Source organism: Patella vulgata, chromosome 7 (genome assembly GCF_932274485.2).
Source record: "Patella vulgata chromosome 7, xgPatVulg1.2, whole genome shotgun sequence".
In the NCBI taxonomy this organism is placed as follows: domain Eukaryota; kingdom Metazoa; phylum Mollusca; class Gastropoda; family Patellidae; genus Patella; species Patella vulgata.
The window spans coordinates 62,056,538-62,073,182 of record NC_065885.2 but is presented as its reverse complement, the minus strand read 5'-3'; the positions used below and the strand labels follow the sequence as shown (position 1 = coordinate 62,073,182).

General features: G+C 37.2%; 1 protein-coding gene across 1 annotated transcript; it reads right to left on the bottom strand.

Moving 5' to 3' along the window:
- Positions 1-1,690: 1,690 nt before the first annotated feature.
- Positions 1,691-15,574, bottom strand: LOC126827570 (S-adenosylmethionine-dependent methyltransferase Rv2258c). The gene is made up of 5 exons (XM_050557052.2): positions 15,500-15,574; positions 12,504-12,673; positions 11,643-11,836; positions 4,219-4,341; positions 1,691-2,846 (listed from the first exon to the last, which is right to left on the bottom strand). Exons 2-5 carry the CDS (start codon positions 12,668-12,670, stop codon positions 2,281-2,283), a joined length of 1,050 nt encoding a protein of 349 aa, XP_050413009.1. The 5' UTR covers positions 12,671-12,673; positions 15,500-15,574; the 3' UTR covers positions 1,691-2,280.
- Positions 15,575-16,645: the final 1,071 nt, after the last annotated feature.

Here is a 16,645-nt window from a genome sequence, read left to right as displayed (position 1 = left end):
CTACTTGCAGTCTTATTTCTATATTCTTGCGGATCAAGAAAGGTTTCGTCAAGAAAAACTAATATATAGGTAGCCAGGAAACGAAACATGCTTCCACAGTCGCTAACTCGTCCGATCAGTCCACAAAGGTTCCAAGGAGTATTTACATGACATTAATAATAGATCAGGCGTAATAACCCGTTAATATAATTGTTAGAAATACTGAAAGATACATTATGTAAGATTTAGATAAAGTACTCTAGAACTTATTGACCCCAGCTAGTTTTTGATAATAGATGATGTTGACTTTTCAACTCTATATACTTCTGTTTAGTCACGTTCTAATTAAACATGTAATCAATCCCATGTGTTATTTACAAACTACATATTATGCTCTGTGTTCAAGCTCCGCATGATTTCAATGGAATACGCACTGGTCAGTAATCATACCATGACGTGATAAGAAGACAATTCCATATATGATCATGAGTCTTATCGATTACCCCTATTGTCAGACCCTATATAACTAGGAGTTTGCTGACAGTTTGATAGACGACCAAAGATGAGCGTGGAGGAGAAAAGAGGCTTGGACGAGTGCATGGACTCACTCGAGTTCAGTTGCTGCCTTGGCAGAGGGACAGAATGGTGGATTGAATATAGTCATGTACCGTCCTGATGTGTTCCTATCGTAGTCTACTTCCTGTATAGTTTAAGTTCCTGTATTGTTGTATGTGTGTAGCTGTTTTATATACCTAATTTAAATAAATCATATATCTCTGTTAGCACTTGGGGATCATGGTGGCTAAGTGGGTAAGACGCTGGCTCGCTAGCCTGAAGGTCGCGTGTTCGATCCCTGCATTGGCCGAGAAAGTTCATCCAGATTTCCGGCGTGGTTTCCCCACTTGTCAGTGACAAAGACAGCTGTCTAGTCGTTCGGATGGGACGAAAAACCGAGGTCCCGTGTACACATTGGCATGCACGTAAAAGATCCCTTGACAGTTGGAATTCGATATAAGAGTAGGCCACAGTGCCGCTGTCCGGTCAAAATTTCCCTCATAACACACTGTTTGGTGTATGCCCGTCTTCATTAGCCCAGTTCGGAGCAGAACAGTAGGACGTTAAACCCCATTTCATTTCATTTCCATTTCTGTTAGCACTAAGATAGTGTTACAAGATTTAGATAAAGAGCTGACCGTTCTTACTACAATATCTCAAATAAAGATAATGTAAAATGAAAATACTGAAAATTTCATTCAAATTACTTCATTCTGAGCCATGTTATCACTGTTTGTAGTTTTGACTCAATGACAGGCCTTACGATACAGCGTGCACGTGCTAACCATTCGCCCTCTCCCCCTCATTGATGCAAAGCATTAATTGTGATATCTTATGTCTATATCGTTATCTTGGACTTTGAATGCCCATACCCTCCATCTGACAATAAAGGATAAAGCACACCACCGTGACACTTTTACAAAAAATATTATGTAGCCCCGAGCGCGGTGGCGGGGGGATCGAGGGGTCTGTCATAGAGTCAAGTAGTGTAGATTCGAGTCCTCCCACTGCTAAAGACCCCCACACATAACCGAATTATTGACATAAAACTGAACCATATGTCCCCAAATGACCTAGTTTGTGTCGACTGGACGTTAACCCCCTTTAATAGGCAACTGGTGGGATAGTGACTACTACTGCAGTTTAAGACCATACAAAAATTTAAAGTACTTTTATTTTAAACACAATAAACGTGAAAAACAGTATCCTAATGTGCTAATTAAAGTCGAAATGATAACGTCACATACAGTATCCTAATGTGGTAATTAAAGTCGAGATGATTTGCGTACATCGTTGTGAAATTTTAGATAATATTTCAATATGAAATAAAAAATGAAATATAAAAGACAGGACTTTGCTTTAGATAAATAAATGCTGCTACCTTTAACGTATAAGCTGGTCAATAAATTTAACACAGTTTTAATGTTTACATGGGTGTCCACTGTACATGGTCATCCATGTTCCATAGATAATAAAATAACAATAATACTGCGTTCTTTTCGGTATCTTTTGTGTTGCGTACAAGCCAGTCCATTCTTTGTGAAGCCGCGCATACCAAGGTAAGCAACCTCTTAACTCTGTTATCCATCCGCCCGAAAATCATGAATATTCACCAAAGCTTGGCCGAAAATGTAAATTCAATTTCATGCAGCAAAAAATCAAACACATCCGCCTTGCAGAAGGGGAAGAAACTATAAATAAAAGAAGCTACATTCATGGGTGGTCTGTATCCAGATGTTCATCTGTCTATTTGCGACAGACGAATTTACAAGAAAACGAGGCAAGTTCGTGTGTCTCTATATTGGCAGCTGGGATTCCTGATTGATAAATTATGTTTTTCAGCGACTTCAACCCTGAAGTGCAACCCAGTCCGATACCCCCTTCCTGGCACAAACTTTCAGGAACACAAACCGAGGCACTCAATATAAAGAGTAGTGGTGCACTGGGGTCTTCTTTATTTTCACGGTGGTTATCTCCCTTGAGGACTATTTCTATTATTACGATCACGCCGCCCTGTTTCAGCACTTTCACCATCTCCGTGGCACCTTTTAGAGGCTGTCCTAGATCATGTAGCGTATCGCGGATATAAATCACATCAAACTTCCCCACCCATTCGTCCGGGAGTTGATAAAGGTCAGCTTGCTGGGCCTTGATGTTCTTCAACCCCTTGTCTTCAATAGTTTTAGCGACGGTCGCCATGGCTTCCGGTGAGTAATCACTTGCTATAAATCTACTGTTAGGATATCTACTGGCTAGTTCTATAATTACTGGACCCAATCCACAACCAAACTCCACAAAATCTATTCCACTCTCTACAAAATATCAACAAGCATACAAATGAACAAGTCTATGAAATTCTCTACGCGTACATTTACGTTCAAATTTACGAAATCGCGTGAGCACAATGCACGACGGAGTTCTGGAATGATTTCATTTGAAACTCTGTAAGGTTCTCCAGGGTCTTTAACAAATAGCCCATTGGAATTTCGGATCAACTCTCTGAAAAAATTCAACTTTTTAATAATGTTCTGTGTGTTATTTGGAGAGAGAGAGAGAGGGGGGAGAGAGAGAGAGGGAGAGAGAGAGAGAGAGAGAGAGAGAGAATGGGGTTTAACGTCCACTCGACACAAACTAGGTCATTTCGGGACTAACGCATGGTTCAATTTTATTTCAATAATTCGCTTGCGTGTAGGGGTCTTTAGCAGTGGGAGGAAACTCGAGGACCCGGAGAAAACCCATGAGGTTGGACAGGCAACCCTACTCCTTGTCACGTACAACCGGGGATTCGAAACCACGCCAGTTGATTCAATGACAGACCTTATGATACAACGCGCACGTGCTAACCATTCGGCCATCCAACCCTCGTGTTATTGGGACACATCACACCACATATGGGGTCTTTCGGAGGCGCTGAATACCGTACAATAGTCAAACTACCTGGTCGTGACTAGCGGAACACTATGATAGAATGAATGAATGAGATGGGGTTTAACGTCCTACTCCAATCAGGCATACGTCATGCGCAGCTGTAATTAATGTCCAATTGTCATGTGTTCTTTTACGTGTGCGCCAAGAAATACACGGGACCTCGGTTTTTTCTTCAACTGCGGACGACAAGACGCTGTCCCTTGTCAGACTGACACTGACAATGGGAAACCGCGCTGGAAAATCCCGAGGAACTTTCTCGGCCAACACCGATATCGAACCCGGATCCTCCTGGGCAGTGATACAACGCCTTACTGTGGCCCAACCATACCGCAGAGCACAATAGGGCTAGTTCCAAGATGGTGGGCGTAAACCTTGTCCTTCAGTGGTGAAAATGAAAATGAAATGGGTTTAACCTCCTACTGTTCTGCTTCGACTGGGCTAATGAAGACGGGCGACAGTTTGTATACGAGACCACGAGTTTTCGTCCCATTCCAACGACTGGATGCTGTTCGTTGTAAGACCCTCGTTCCTGAATCATTGATATGGGAAAACCACGACGAAAATTTCAGCAGAAATTTTTCTGACAACACCAGAAGCGAACCTTAGATAGACCTCCTGAATACCGAGGCAGTCCCTTACTACCTGATCCACCGCGGCTCGGATTTCAGTCGAAAGACCAACAAAATAAACGCAACGAAATTAACATCTACTTTTAATCGGATTCATGTAATCCGATCTACTTTCATTTTAACTGACCTAATTTTGTTTTTATATCAGGCGTGTGTTTAAAGAATTCTTCTTCGATCAGATTATCCATATTTATACATCGGAATTTCTTAAGTAGTTCTCCGTATCCAGGTCTGGTCTGTCCGGCAAATCCTGAAAAGTACAAGAATATTTTAGGTTTGAGTTGTTATTTGAAGAGAGTGGAAGATGGGGTTGTCCATGGATTCGATGAAAGGTGGGGTCGTCCGTAGATTTAATGGTAGATGGGGTCGTCCATAGATTCGATGGAAGGTGGGGTCGTCCGTAGATTTAATGGAAGGTGGGGTCGTCCGTAGATTCGATGGAAGGTGGGGTCGTCCGTAGATTTAATGGAAGGTGGGGTCGTCCGTAGATTCAATGGACGGTAGGGTCGTCAATAGATTCAATGGTAGATTGGGTCGTCCATAGATTCATTGGTAGATTGGTTAGTCCGTAGATTCAATGGGAGATGGGGTCGTCCACAGATTTAATGGACGGTGGGATTGTCTGCGGTAGAAGCGGACGTTAAATAAAACTATTCCACACACGTCCGTAGATTCAGAGTGGATAGGCCAGCTAGATGAACGATGATTGACAAGATGTTATCACACCAGTATAATCTGAAGATCAGTATCAGTTATCTAAAGTTACTGACATATTATGACAAATGGAGAAAATGAACCAACCTCTCTTCTCACCGTGTGTTTAAGTGACACTTTACAAGAACGTTTTCTCTTTTTTATTTTTCATCTGTTTTAACCCATTTTTGTATTATTCCTTCCTATGTTAATTCTGTATTTTTATTATGACAAAGAGAGAAGATGACCCGCCCTCTCTTCTCACGACACCGATTTTATACAAGGACTTTTTTTATTTTTGTGTTTTTACCAATTTTTCAACCCTTTAAGTGTAAATAATTTAAATATATCAACCCGCCATACAATCATATACAAGAAGTCATTCAAATGACGTAAGGGTAAATTTGAAACAAGTCTGTATTTAAAGATACATTATGGGAGATAAGATAAAGAGCTGGCAGTTCTCAGTAAAATAGTTCAAAACTAGGTAATGTAAAGGGAATTTGCTAAAAATTTCAATCAAATTGATCCACTCCTCGCCTCGATCATCATTACTAAAGTCGGTACGATAAGAAACATAGTCTCGATTAGCCATTTCAGGAATTAATCATGAATGAAAGTTGAGCACCAAATCGGGTCCTAATTAGTCCATGTGACAGGCAGATATTCATTACCAATTTGATGAATTGGTTTAACTATGATTTTCAGTTAGCCTTAGGTCGAAAGTGTCCAAAATAGGTTGATGGACTTCCGGGTCACTTTGCCAAATGTCAGTTTGGCGGCCATCTTTAAAAAAAATGGCCGCCGTTTTTTTTCTTATTTGAATTAGTGCGAGTCGGGGAAGCCTTCATAACTCCTCAACAGTTTCACCTATATGGATATGTAATATATCTCAAAATGTTCATAATATAATTCTGCATCTGCTGGTATATGATATATGTTGTTTAATCAATACTATCAGTTTTAAAATAAAAGATTAATCTGAAAAAAGCAACATTTTCGATTTTTTTTTTCATGTCTGTTCGTATGTTTACTAACAAATCGTGTTCAGACCCATATAAGCCAAATTATCTGTTTGGTCAACTTAAGTGATTGAATAGATATCAGAAACATTGATCATAAAAAATAATCTCAAATATGAGTGTCCCAGATCCAAGATGGCGGAAATTCAAAATGGCGACAAAATTTCCTAAATTGGCCAATATGTCAGATAATAGTCATTTCATTGTTTGATATGACATGTACTATCCAATGAGCTTACAATTAAAGATTCATTACGTAAGATTTAGATAAAGAGCTAGCCATTCTTGCTACAATAGTTCGAAAATAGATAATGTAAAATGAATAATTTGACAATTTCATTCAAATTACTCTATTGCAAGCGAAGATATTAGCCTTTGAAGGTTTGACAAGACACGTGCGATAATTTCAACAACTGTACTGGTTGCTCGAAGCTAAGTCTCGCTCCTCCATTTTTAGATTAAATCAAAATATGACTGATACGTTCTAATTTATTTAATATCGGAGAAATCCGATGCCATCGAGAGTTGATTATGGCCTGGGTCAGTTAATTAATGTCTAAATAATAATTTAGAAAACATTTCAGGCCTAAAGAAAGACCTGCAATAGGCAGATTTAGCTCTTGCACAATGTTTGTTTAATCTAAACAAAGAGTTTTAAAAATCCAAGATGGGGAAAATTCAAAATGGCGGTCAGAATTTCCATAACATGAATGACTGTTTTATATAGCTTATAATGTCTCTTTTATAAGGTTTTCAGAGTCACTGAACATGAATAAAAACTCAAAAATAATGCTGAAGAAAATGATGTTAATGATACTGCTAAAAATGACACATCCTATGCGACCCCCCCCCCCCCCACACACACACACACACACACACCCCATAAACAATACAATGGGGCATAATATGGAATTGATTATTTTGTATCTCACAGATCACAAGACATTTCACCAAAATAGTGAGTCATTTTAATTTCATCTACTATGCCTTTGCACCATTTTAAGCCGTATAAAAATAAGATCTCTTATTCGTTCAGAAATGGTAATGTGGTCCGTTTTTACATTAACGCCTCTATGCCCGGCAACTTTTGTCGTATAGTCTAGTAGGCCTGCAACCAAAATTTTTAGCTTGCTTAGAAACACAGTTCCCCTACAAGGTCCTCCCTATTAAACAAACTATACATATTTGGAAAGCTTATAACACTAGGAACACAAATCCAATTAAAATGTTTTAAGGCCAGATGAAAATTGTGATAATTGTCAAGTAAATGTTATATTTATACTGACAATTGTGAAGTTGACATAAAATTACACATATGATACCTAGGATAGGACAGGCGTATCTTTGCTCCGTGAGGTGAACGACGGGGTTCTCTACAACCAGGCTCGAAATTTCTTTTGAAAAAACTGACTGTAATTTAAATGGTACTTTCTAGAGTATATCCTGGTGTTTTTAGCTTATGCATATATCTTAATAATTCATCAAAAACGACATAAATTCATAACTATGCGAGAACATTGACTAGTTTAGGGACCCCCGAAACTACCATACTCCTTTTGAGTGTCCATCCCTGAAAAGGGAGGCAAAAGATATGATGTTAAAACGATAATTCATATATTATTTTACAGTTATATATATAAAAAAAATGTCTCCTTTTTATCCAATGGACAATTTATTGTTAGTTCATGTAGAAAGATATGGTGCTTATAAACGTGTTGCAAATTTCCGTATTACATGGTAGACTTCAACGTATCATATACACAAAATAGCTTATAATGTCTCTTTTATAAGGTTTTCAGAGTCACTGAACATGAATAAAAACTCAAAAATAATGCTGAAGAAAATGATGTTAATGATACTGCTAAAAATGACACATCCTATGCGACCCCCCCCCCCCACACACACACACACCCCATAAACAATACAATGGGGCATAATATGGAATTGATTATTTTGTATCTCACAGATCACAAGACATTTCACCAAAATAGTGAGTCATTTTAATTTCATCTACTATGCCTTTGCACCATTTTAAGCCGTATAAAAATAAGATCTCTTATTCGTTCAGAAATGGTAATGTGGTCCGTTTTTACATTAACGCCTCTATGCCCGGCAACTTTTGTCGTATAGTCTAGTAGGCCTGCAACCAAAATTTTTAGCTTGCTTAGAAACACAGTTCCCCTACAAGGTCCTCCCTATTAAACAAACTATACATATTTGGAAAGCTTATAACACTAGGAACACAAATCCAATTAAAATGTTTTAAGGCCAGATGAAAATTGTGATAATTGTCAAGTAAATGTTATATTTATACTGACAATTGTGAAGTTGACATAAAATTACACATATGATACCTAGGATAGGACAGGCGTATCTTTGCTCCGTGAGGTGAACGACGGGGTTCTCTACAACCAGGCTCGAAATTTCTTTTGAAAAAACTGACTGTAATTTAAATGGTACTTTCTAGAGTATATCCTGGTGTTTTTAGCTTATGCATATATCTTAATAATTCATCAAAAACGACATAAATTCATAACTATGCGAGAACATTGACTAGTTTAGGGACCCCCGAAACTACCATACTCCTTTTGAGTGTCCATCCCTGAAAAGGGAGGCAAAAGATATGATGTTAAAACGATAATTCATATATTATTTTACAGTTATATATATAAAAAAAATGTCTCCTTTTTATCCAATGGACAATTTATTGTTAGTTCATGTAGAAAGATATGGTGCTTATAAACGTGTTGCAAATTTCCGTATTACATGGTAGACTTCAACGTATCATATACACAATAGGTATTTATTTTACAAGTATAAAAAATGTTTCCGTTTTATCGAATGAACAATTTATTGTTAATTCGCGTGGAAAGATATGATGTTAAACATGTTACAACTGGTATATTAGTCGAGTATTTTATATTTTACAGAAAGTTTACGTTTAATCGAAAATTCCAATAAACAATTTATTTTTAAGTTGAAGGGAGTGTCCTACAGGCGGTAGACCATATTAAATGCTGCTTGAATGTGTATTTTCATAAACTTTGTATGCATATAGATTATTATACTGAAGGTTCGTCTGGATAGAAAATAAGATTTCGTGTGAAATAGGTGTCCTAGAAAAAATGGGTTCACTAACATCAAATATCTGGTTCTACAAATTGTATTTGTCCTTTCTAAGCTAATACCTGTGCGGAACAAACCTTTCACTATAATTACACACAAAATAAAATAGAATGCAGTTGCAAGTTAAAAATAATAAGTATGTCATCAGTTGAATATTATGGTTCCTTCAGTGTGCAAAATAAATGACTTTTCAGTTTAATCTTAAAATTTTCAACATTTTTACACATCTTTATATCAAAAGGCAGATTGTTCCATAAAAGACATGCAGAATAATGAAAAGTACGTTTCATGGATTCCGTTTTGCAATTTTGAAGAAAAAGAGATTTATTGGTTTGTGAACGGAGCAAGATATCCGTTTTGGAAACAAGAGATTTTTCAATAAAATAGAAATTTAGATAAAGTGGAGTATTAAATGTAATAATTTTGAATGCTAAGACAATTTTATTGTAAAGAATCCTCTGTGTAAGGGTAAGCCAACCGAGTTTAGTAAATAAAGAGGTGGACGGAGTTTCAATCGGTGCATCAAGAATAGTTCTTGTTGCCCTCTTTTGTAATTTTAAAAGAATGTCTAATCTACTTTTGGTAGCATTTCCCCAAATAATAGAGCAATAATCAAATATTGGTAGTATGTAGCTGTTATAAAACAAAAGTCCTGTCTCGTAAGGTAAATGATCTTTTATCTTATTTAGGAGAAATATTTTTTATGCAAGTTTTTTAGACATATCTGCTATCTGTGCTTCCCAATTAAGGTCTTGGTCAATTTGAATTCCAAGTAATTTTGCGGTAGTAACCGTCTCAATTTTCTCACCATGGAGTGATAAAGTTAGGTTTTTCTGATTTCTTTTGTGTTTTGATGAAATCAGCATTGATTTTGTTTTCGAAGGATTGATTACCATCCCATTGTTTTCACACCATTTAGCAACCAAATAGAGATAATTTTGGAGATTATTGGCGATGGATTAAATATCTTTGTGTGAACAATGCAGGGTACTGTCATCAGCAAACAAATCTATCTGACTTGATTCAATATTGAGTGGGAAATCATTTATAAAAATAAGGAATAGGAGAGGACCCACGATCGACCCTTGTGGAACCCCGCATTTGACTGTAGTAATTGAGGAGGTAATTGATCCTAAACATACTTTTTGCTTCCGTGAGTCAAGATATGATTCAATCAAAATTTGTGAATTATTATCAAATCGATAAAGATGTAGTTTTTCAATAATAAGCTTATGATCAATGAGATCAAATGCTTTGCTAAAATCAAGATACACTATACCACTTATCGCACCATTATCGATAGCATCAAGCCAATTATCTGTCATTCGGATCGGTGCAGTAGCACATGAATGATTTGATCTAAATCCAGATTGGTAAGCATAAAGAACATTGAAGGTTTCCAAATAAGTTTGAATTTGAGTGCTCAAGTGCCTTTCGAATATCTTTGAAATTGTGGGGAGAATTGAGATTGGCCTATAATTGTTTGGATCATCTTTAGCTCCCTTGCGGTCATTTTGGACATCGGACAGAACCCCAACCGAAAATGGCGTCACAGAAGTGACATAATCTCAAAATTGTCTTTAGGGACAAATTTTGACACAGAAACAACCCGTCCCCAAATATCGTTTCGATTGTGACACACTAGCTAAAAGTTCACTAAGTTTGTGCCCTGCCTCGCCGACGTTCAACATTTTAAATTTGACAGTCTACTTACGACTTTTGTTGAGTTTGCGGCCACCGCAGCTGTATAGGGAGGACCACTGGGCGTATTTATTTATGCTAATTGAATAACTTAAGAAGACCACACACATAATTTGGCTAAAATTACTCTGAACAGGATTTGGTAGTAAACTTATAAAATAAATCATGAAAACCTGGGAAAATAAAAATGCCAAAAGGTTGCTTTTTCCAGAATAATCTGTTGATTTGGAAAATATATGATTCATTCAACAACAAGTATCATATAGCACCAGAAGAAGCATTTTCTTGTGAACATTGTAAGCCACATTCCATATCCATAGGTCGATCTTTTCAGGAGTTGTGAAGGTTTCCCCATTGGCTCAATTTTAATGAAATAACGGCGGCCATCTTTAAAGATGGCCGCCAAAATGCAATTTAGCAAAGTAACCCGGAAGTCCATCAACCAAATTACAACACTTCAGCCACCAGGCTAACTGAAAATCATGGTTGAATTTATTCATCAAATTGGTAATGATGTTCCAAAATCCCAGGTCTGTCACATGGACTAAATCCAGTAAATATCACAGAGTTGATAATGGTCTGGATAAGTTAATTAATGTCTAATTAATAATTTAGATAACATTTCAGGCCTAAAGAAAGACCTGCAATAGGCAGATTTAGCGCTTACATAATGTATGTTAAATAAAGTGATCGAAGCTTGTTTGCTTCAAATAAAGAGAGATAGGGAAATGGGGTTTAACCTCCACACGACACAAACTAGGTCATTTCGGGACTAACATATGGTTTAATTTTATGTCAATAATTCGCTTGAGCGTAGCTGGGGTCTTTAGCAGTGGGAGGAAACCGGATGCTTCAAACAAACCTTTAACATTAGTAAAACGACACAAATCGACACGTTGAGCTCTGAGATTCTCCAGTTCATCACCTTGTTCAGTGGTTATCAAATAGATAAAGTCAAAATTTTCTGGTGTGGAGAATTTATCAATGACAAATTTATGTGTTTACATACCATTTGGTCCATCAATCGCCATACAAGATTTCAGGTCCTCTTTACGTGCTAAACCATAGTCAAATAACTCAATAGAATTCAGATTTGAATCCAGGGTCGATCTTATTTCATCTGGTACAAAATATTTAACTGATGCTTCATCAACTTCTATAATACTTGATGTTACTAGGCAACCCAATAACTCTTTTATATACCTGGTAATATGCAAAACAAAACATGGTAATATTCTCAGCAAGTGACAAGGTGCTGTTCATCTGAGTAATCTGTGTTGTCTTCTAGATCTCCTGTTTCCCTCAATTGTTAGATCTGATTTAGAAGCTATCTGTATCAAGACTATAACAAACACCTATTGTTCTTTAAGATTAGTTTTAGAAGCTATCTGCGGCATGGTATAATAGACAACAATATGATAGAAGCTATATGTGGCATTGTATAATAGACAACAGTATGATAGAAGCTAAGACATTGTATGAAAACCTTTAAGGGTGGTTTTAGAGTTCTAGGAGCTATCTCTGAAATACTATATGATAAATCTAACGTTCTTTAAATTTCGTTTTAGAAGCTATCTGTGACATAGTATTATAGACCTACCGTTCTTTAAGATTAGTTCTAGAAACTATCTGTGATACTGTATAATAGACCTACCGTTCTTTAAGATTAGTTCTAGACGTTATCTGTGATACAGTATGATAGACCTACCGTTCTTTAAGATTAGTTCTAGACGTTATCTGTGATACAGTATAATAGACCTACCGTTCTTTAAGATTAGTTCTAGACGTTATCTGTGATACAGTATAATAGACCTACCGTTCTTTAAGATTAGTTCTAGACGCTATCTGTGATACAGTATGATAGACCTACCGTTCTTTAAGATTAGTTTTAGAAGCTATCTGTGAAATTGTCATTGGTTCATGTGGCTCCGTAAAAACTTTTAATAAACCAGTTTCTCGTCCAATAGATAAAGCTAAACATGCTGCAGCTCCGTTTAAATAACCTGACATTCGAGCTTCAAAATCACTGGCCGCCATTTTCTATAAAATATATTATATTAAGATCACACATTCAGTATAGTAAGAAACTTTATATACATGTAGCAAAGGGGAGCCGCGGTGGCTCAGTGAGGAAGACGTTGGCTGCCTAACCTAGCCTCGAGTTCACAAAGCATTCTCTGGCTTAAGTTAAGAATTTACTCAACTTTTAATCACTATGTTTATGAGAAATATATTTAATCCAGAAAAACAAAACTTTGCACATAGTTTTTTGTTGATGTATTTGATACATTAAAACAACAAAAGTTTTATAAAAGACTATATTTTAGTTAAAATAAGGTGAACAATTTGGAGTAAAGTCTTAACTGAAGTCTGAGAATGCTTTGTGAACTCGGGACTTGGGAGGTCCCACGTTAGATCCCGGTGTTGGCCGGGACAGTTCATCAGGATCTTCAGGTAAGGTTCCCCCTAGTCAGTTGTGCAGGACAGGGGGTCGGGAAACATTTCCCTCACGGTACAGTGTGTGGTGCAATCTGTTTTACAGACCTAATGCGACATCCGTCTTTTATCTCTGTCCAAGATGACTGACCTTTAAAAGGTCAGACCGCTGTAATTCTAAGGGTGACGTCACATCACAATGTTTACCAACAAAGCAAGATGGCATCGATAACGCCAAAAAAGATTACTTCTGTGGCTTGTTTTTGTTGTTTTAAAACAAACACGAGCAGGTCAATCAGATTAGACGGTAAAAAATGTACTTCTGAAAGAATTCAGAGTAAACAAACAGAAAAAAAAACTCAAATTGATGGTCACACGTGCGTTGTTTACATCGAACGTAGTAATATGAACTGGTACGGGCAGAATTATATTGTTTTACCCATTTTACGCCTCCGCGTACTATTTTCTGTACCTATCTACGCTAAATATTTTTTATCAAGATATACTTCAAACACCTTTATTTATTTTTCTAATACTAAAAAAAATGTTTCAGAATTTAATTTGTCGAAAGAAAAAAGTTAATATTTTGTAGTCATTAAGTCGCATCGATGTCATCCTTATCAGTGATTGTAGCGGCCAAGCGAATATTCACTGCGGATCAGAGTGTGTGTGGTGTATACCCGTTTTCATTAGCCTAGTCGGTGCAGAAAGGTAGAACTTTAAACCCCGTTTCATTTATATCGCAGAGAAAAGGGTGAGAGAAAAGAGAGAGAGAGAGAGAGAGAGGGGGGGGTAATGTCCACTCGATACAAACGAGGTCATTTCGGGACTAACACATGGTTCAATTTTATTTCAATAATTCGCAGTGGAAGAAAACCGGAGGACCCGGAGAAAACCCACGAGGTTGGACAGGCGACCCTATTCCTTGTCACGTACAACCTGGGAATTGAAACCACGCCAGTTGACTCAATGACAGACCTTATGATACATTATGATGCATTACAATATCTGATTAGATATCTTACAAAATAACATTAATATTCAAGACATGTGGTACATATTAATGTTGATGTAATCAATATTGAATGTTACATATCAATTAACAAAGCTATATTTATATTCCTCTTTTCTTAAAGACATTCAATACAAAACTTCCAACATTTTCTATGTACTCTTCATTATTCATTAGTATCAGTGGCGGACCCAGGATTTATTCCAGGGGGGTGACTAAAAGAGGTCAGGGGCGAAGCGCGGTCGACCAAAGGTGGGAGCACTAGAAGGGGGGGGGGGCGGGCATAGGGTGTCCAAAGGGGTTAAAACTATTTTGTTCTATCTGAGGTATCTTCTGGGCAATAGTTCTCATTTTGTGTCTACATGTATGTATACGTATTTAACTTAATTATTTAATAAAAAAAAAAAAATACCACCCCCCCCCCCCAAAAAAAAAAAACTTGTCCGATTTTGCGTTTTTTAAATCTCTCGGGGGGGGGGGTGTGACTAGTCACCCTAGTCACCCCCGCTGGATCGGCCACTGAGTATATAAAAGTTGAATTGAATCAGTTATATGAGGTTATGGAGAGAGATATCGTTGTCTCAAATCATCATTAGATGCACAATAATATAACAAGAAATGTTTTCATCCGCTACTAGTTGAAGCTGTAAGTAATGACATGATAAAAATGACGTGTCTGTAATCCCCGTTTTCGAAAAATAATGGAGAGAGAGAGGGGGGGAGAGAGAGAGAGAGGGGGAGAGAGAGATGGGTTTAACGTCCAAACTAGGCCATTTCAATAATTCACTTGCGCGTAGGGGTCTTTAGCAGTGGGAGGAAACCGGAGGACCCGGAGAAAACCCACGAGGTTGGACAGGCGACCCTACTCCTTGTCACGTGCAACCGGGGATTTGAAACCACGCCAGTTGACTCAATGACAGGCCTTATGATACAGCGCGTACGTGCTAACCATTCGGCCATCCAACCCCCCACTCTGTATCGGGAAGTCGTGGAACGCTGAATATCAATAGGGTCCGTCCTTGATTTATGACCCCATTTTTTTATAAGATACAAATTGTAGCCTCTATGGCGTTAACGAGGACTGAATACGCTTAAATGTGGGCGTATACAACGCAGTCAAATTTGTACCTATTACCTACCGGACACCACACAATTATAAAGAGTTCCTCAAAACACTATACCAATTTCTAACCCTGTCTCGTTTAGCTTTCCTTACGATTAGTAGTGGAACTCACGCCATATATACGAGCCTATTTATAGTGAACGTGATTATGAATGACACAGATCTGCTGATGCGTACTACAATATCAACACAGCCGGTTTAAAATAGGGTTAATTGGTTTACATATTATATTGACACCAAGCCTGTTAACAGTAGCTAAGTCTTTTAGATCTGTATAGATAAATATTACACTTACTTGATGCCGTTAAACTAATCCACTATTTAGTTGATGTCGATATGTCTTCACTGTATATATATATCTATATACATGTATCTATGGTGTTCTATTTCGGCCACTTCCCGCGTCGCGTGTCGCCCTTGAAAAAAGTGACGCGCGACGCAAAATTCGCGTGGCGCGTCGTGTGTCGCCTTTTTAAATGTTAAACTATAGAGAAAAAAAGAGACTTTGGCTTTTTAACACGACGTCGTGCGTCGCTTTTTCTAAAAGGATTTTGTTTATAGTTTTGGTGATGAAATGCGCATACTTGGAGAATAATTCATTTGCAGTTTGGTATTTTAACTTCAATACAGTAATTTATATTGGACACAAGGAACTGTCAATATTATCCTTCATATAACAAAACATTCTATAATATCCAGATTATATGTTACATTTGTGAATGAGTGATCGCGTGCTCTATGCAGATTCAGTCACACACAGTTCAGTTGTTCTTAACCTTTTTTTGCCAACGGCACACCTTGGAACACATAAAAAAAGAGCGGCACACCTGGCTAAATATATATGAAAAATAATTGAATTTTGCAAAATGAAAACAGGACAAGTTATAGACGGCATACAATGGTAGACACAGACTAGTCATAGACACATAGAATGACGTACACACAGCTATGAATTTACCAGTAGGAACCAGGGTACTGATAACGATGTCGCTTTATAAAGGGCGATTTATAGCTTAACATTTTGCGTCGCGCGACGCGGGAAGTGGCCGAAATAGAACACCATATGTATGGGTGTTCTGACTGGGTCAATATATAGGTTAAGTTGTGAACGTGATAAAGTGTGACACAGATATGTTAATTATTTTTCAAAACATGTATTCCAATCCGCTAAATATCGCAGGCTAGCGATTACATCGAGAGTTGATTATGGTTTGGATAATTTAATTAATGTCTAAATAATATAGATAACATTTCAGACCTAAAGAAAAATCTGTAATAGGCAGATTTATCTCTTGCATAGTGATAATAATTTATGTAATGCTAAGAATAGTGATCATTTCCATAACAATCACATTTTATATTTTATCATGTAATAAGATAACATAAGATAAATTTATTGCATAAATTACACAATCACATTATTACATATACAATAAACTAC

Bases quoted from the DNA above. Each gene is read 5' to 3' on its own strand.
- LOC126827570 (XM_050557052.2), bottom strand. From the start codon at position 12,670: ATGGCGGCCAGTGATTTTGAAGCTCGAATGTCAGGTTATTTAAACGGA. The intron at 4,342-11,642 runs GTATGTAAACAC...TGTACTTTTCAG, and splicing joins GGCGATTGATGGACCAAATG to GATTTGCCGGACAGACCAGA. The intron at 2,847-4,218 runs GTCAGTTAAAAT...GATATTTTGTAG, and splicing joins TGATATAAAAACAAAATTAG to AGAGTGGAATAGATTTTGTG.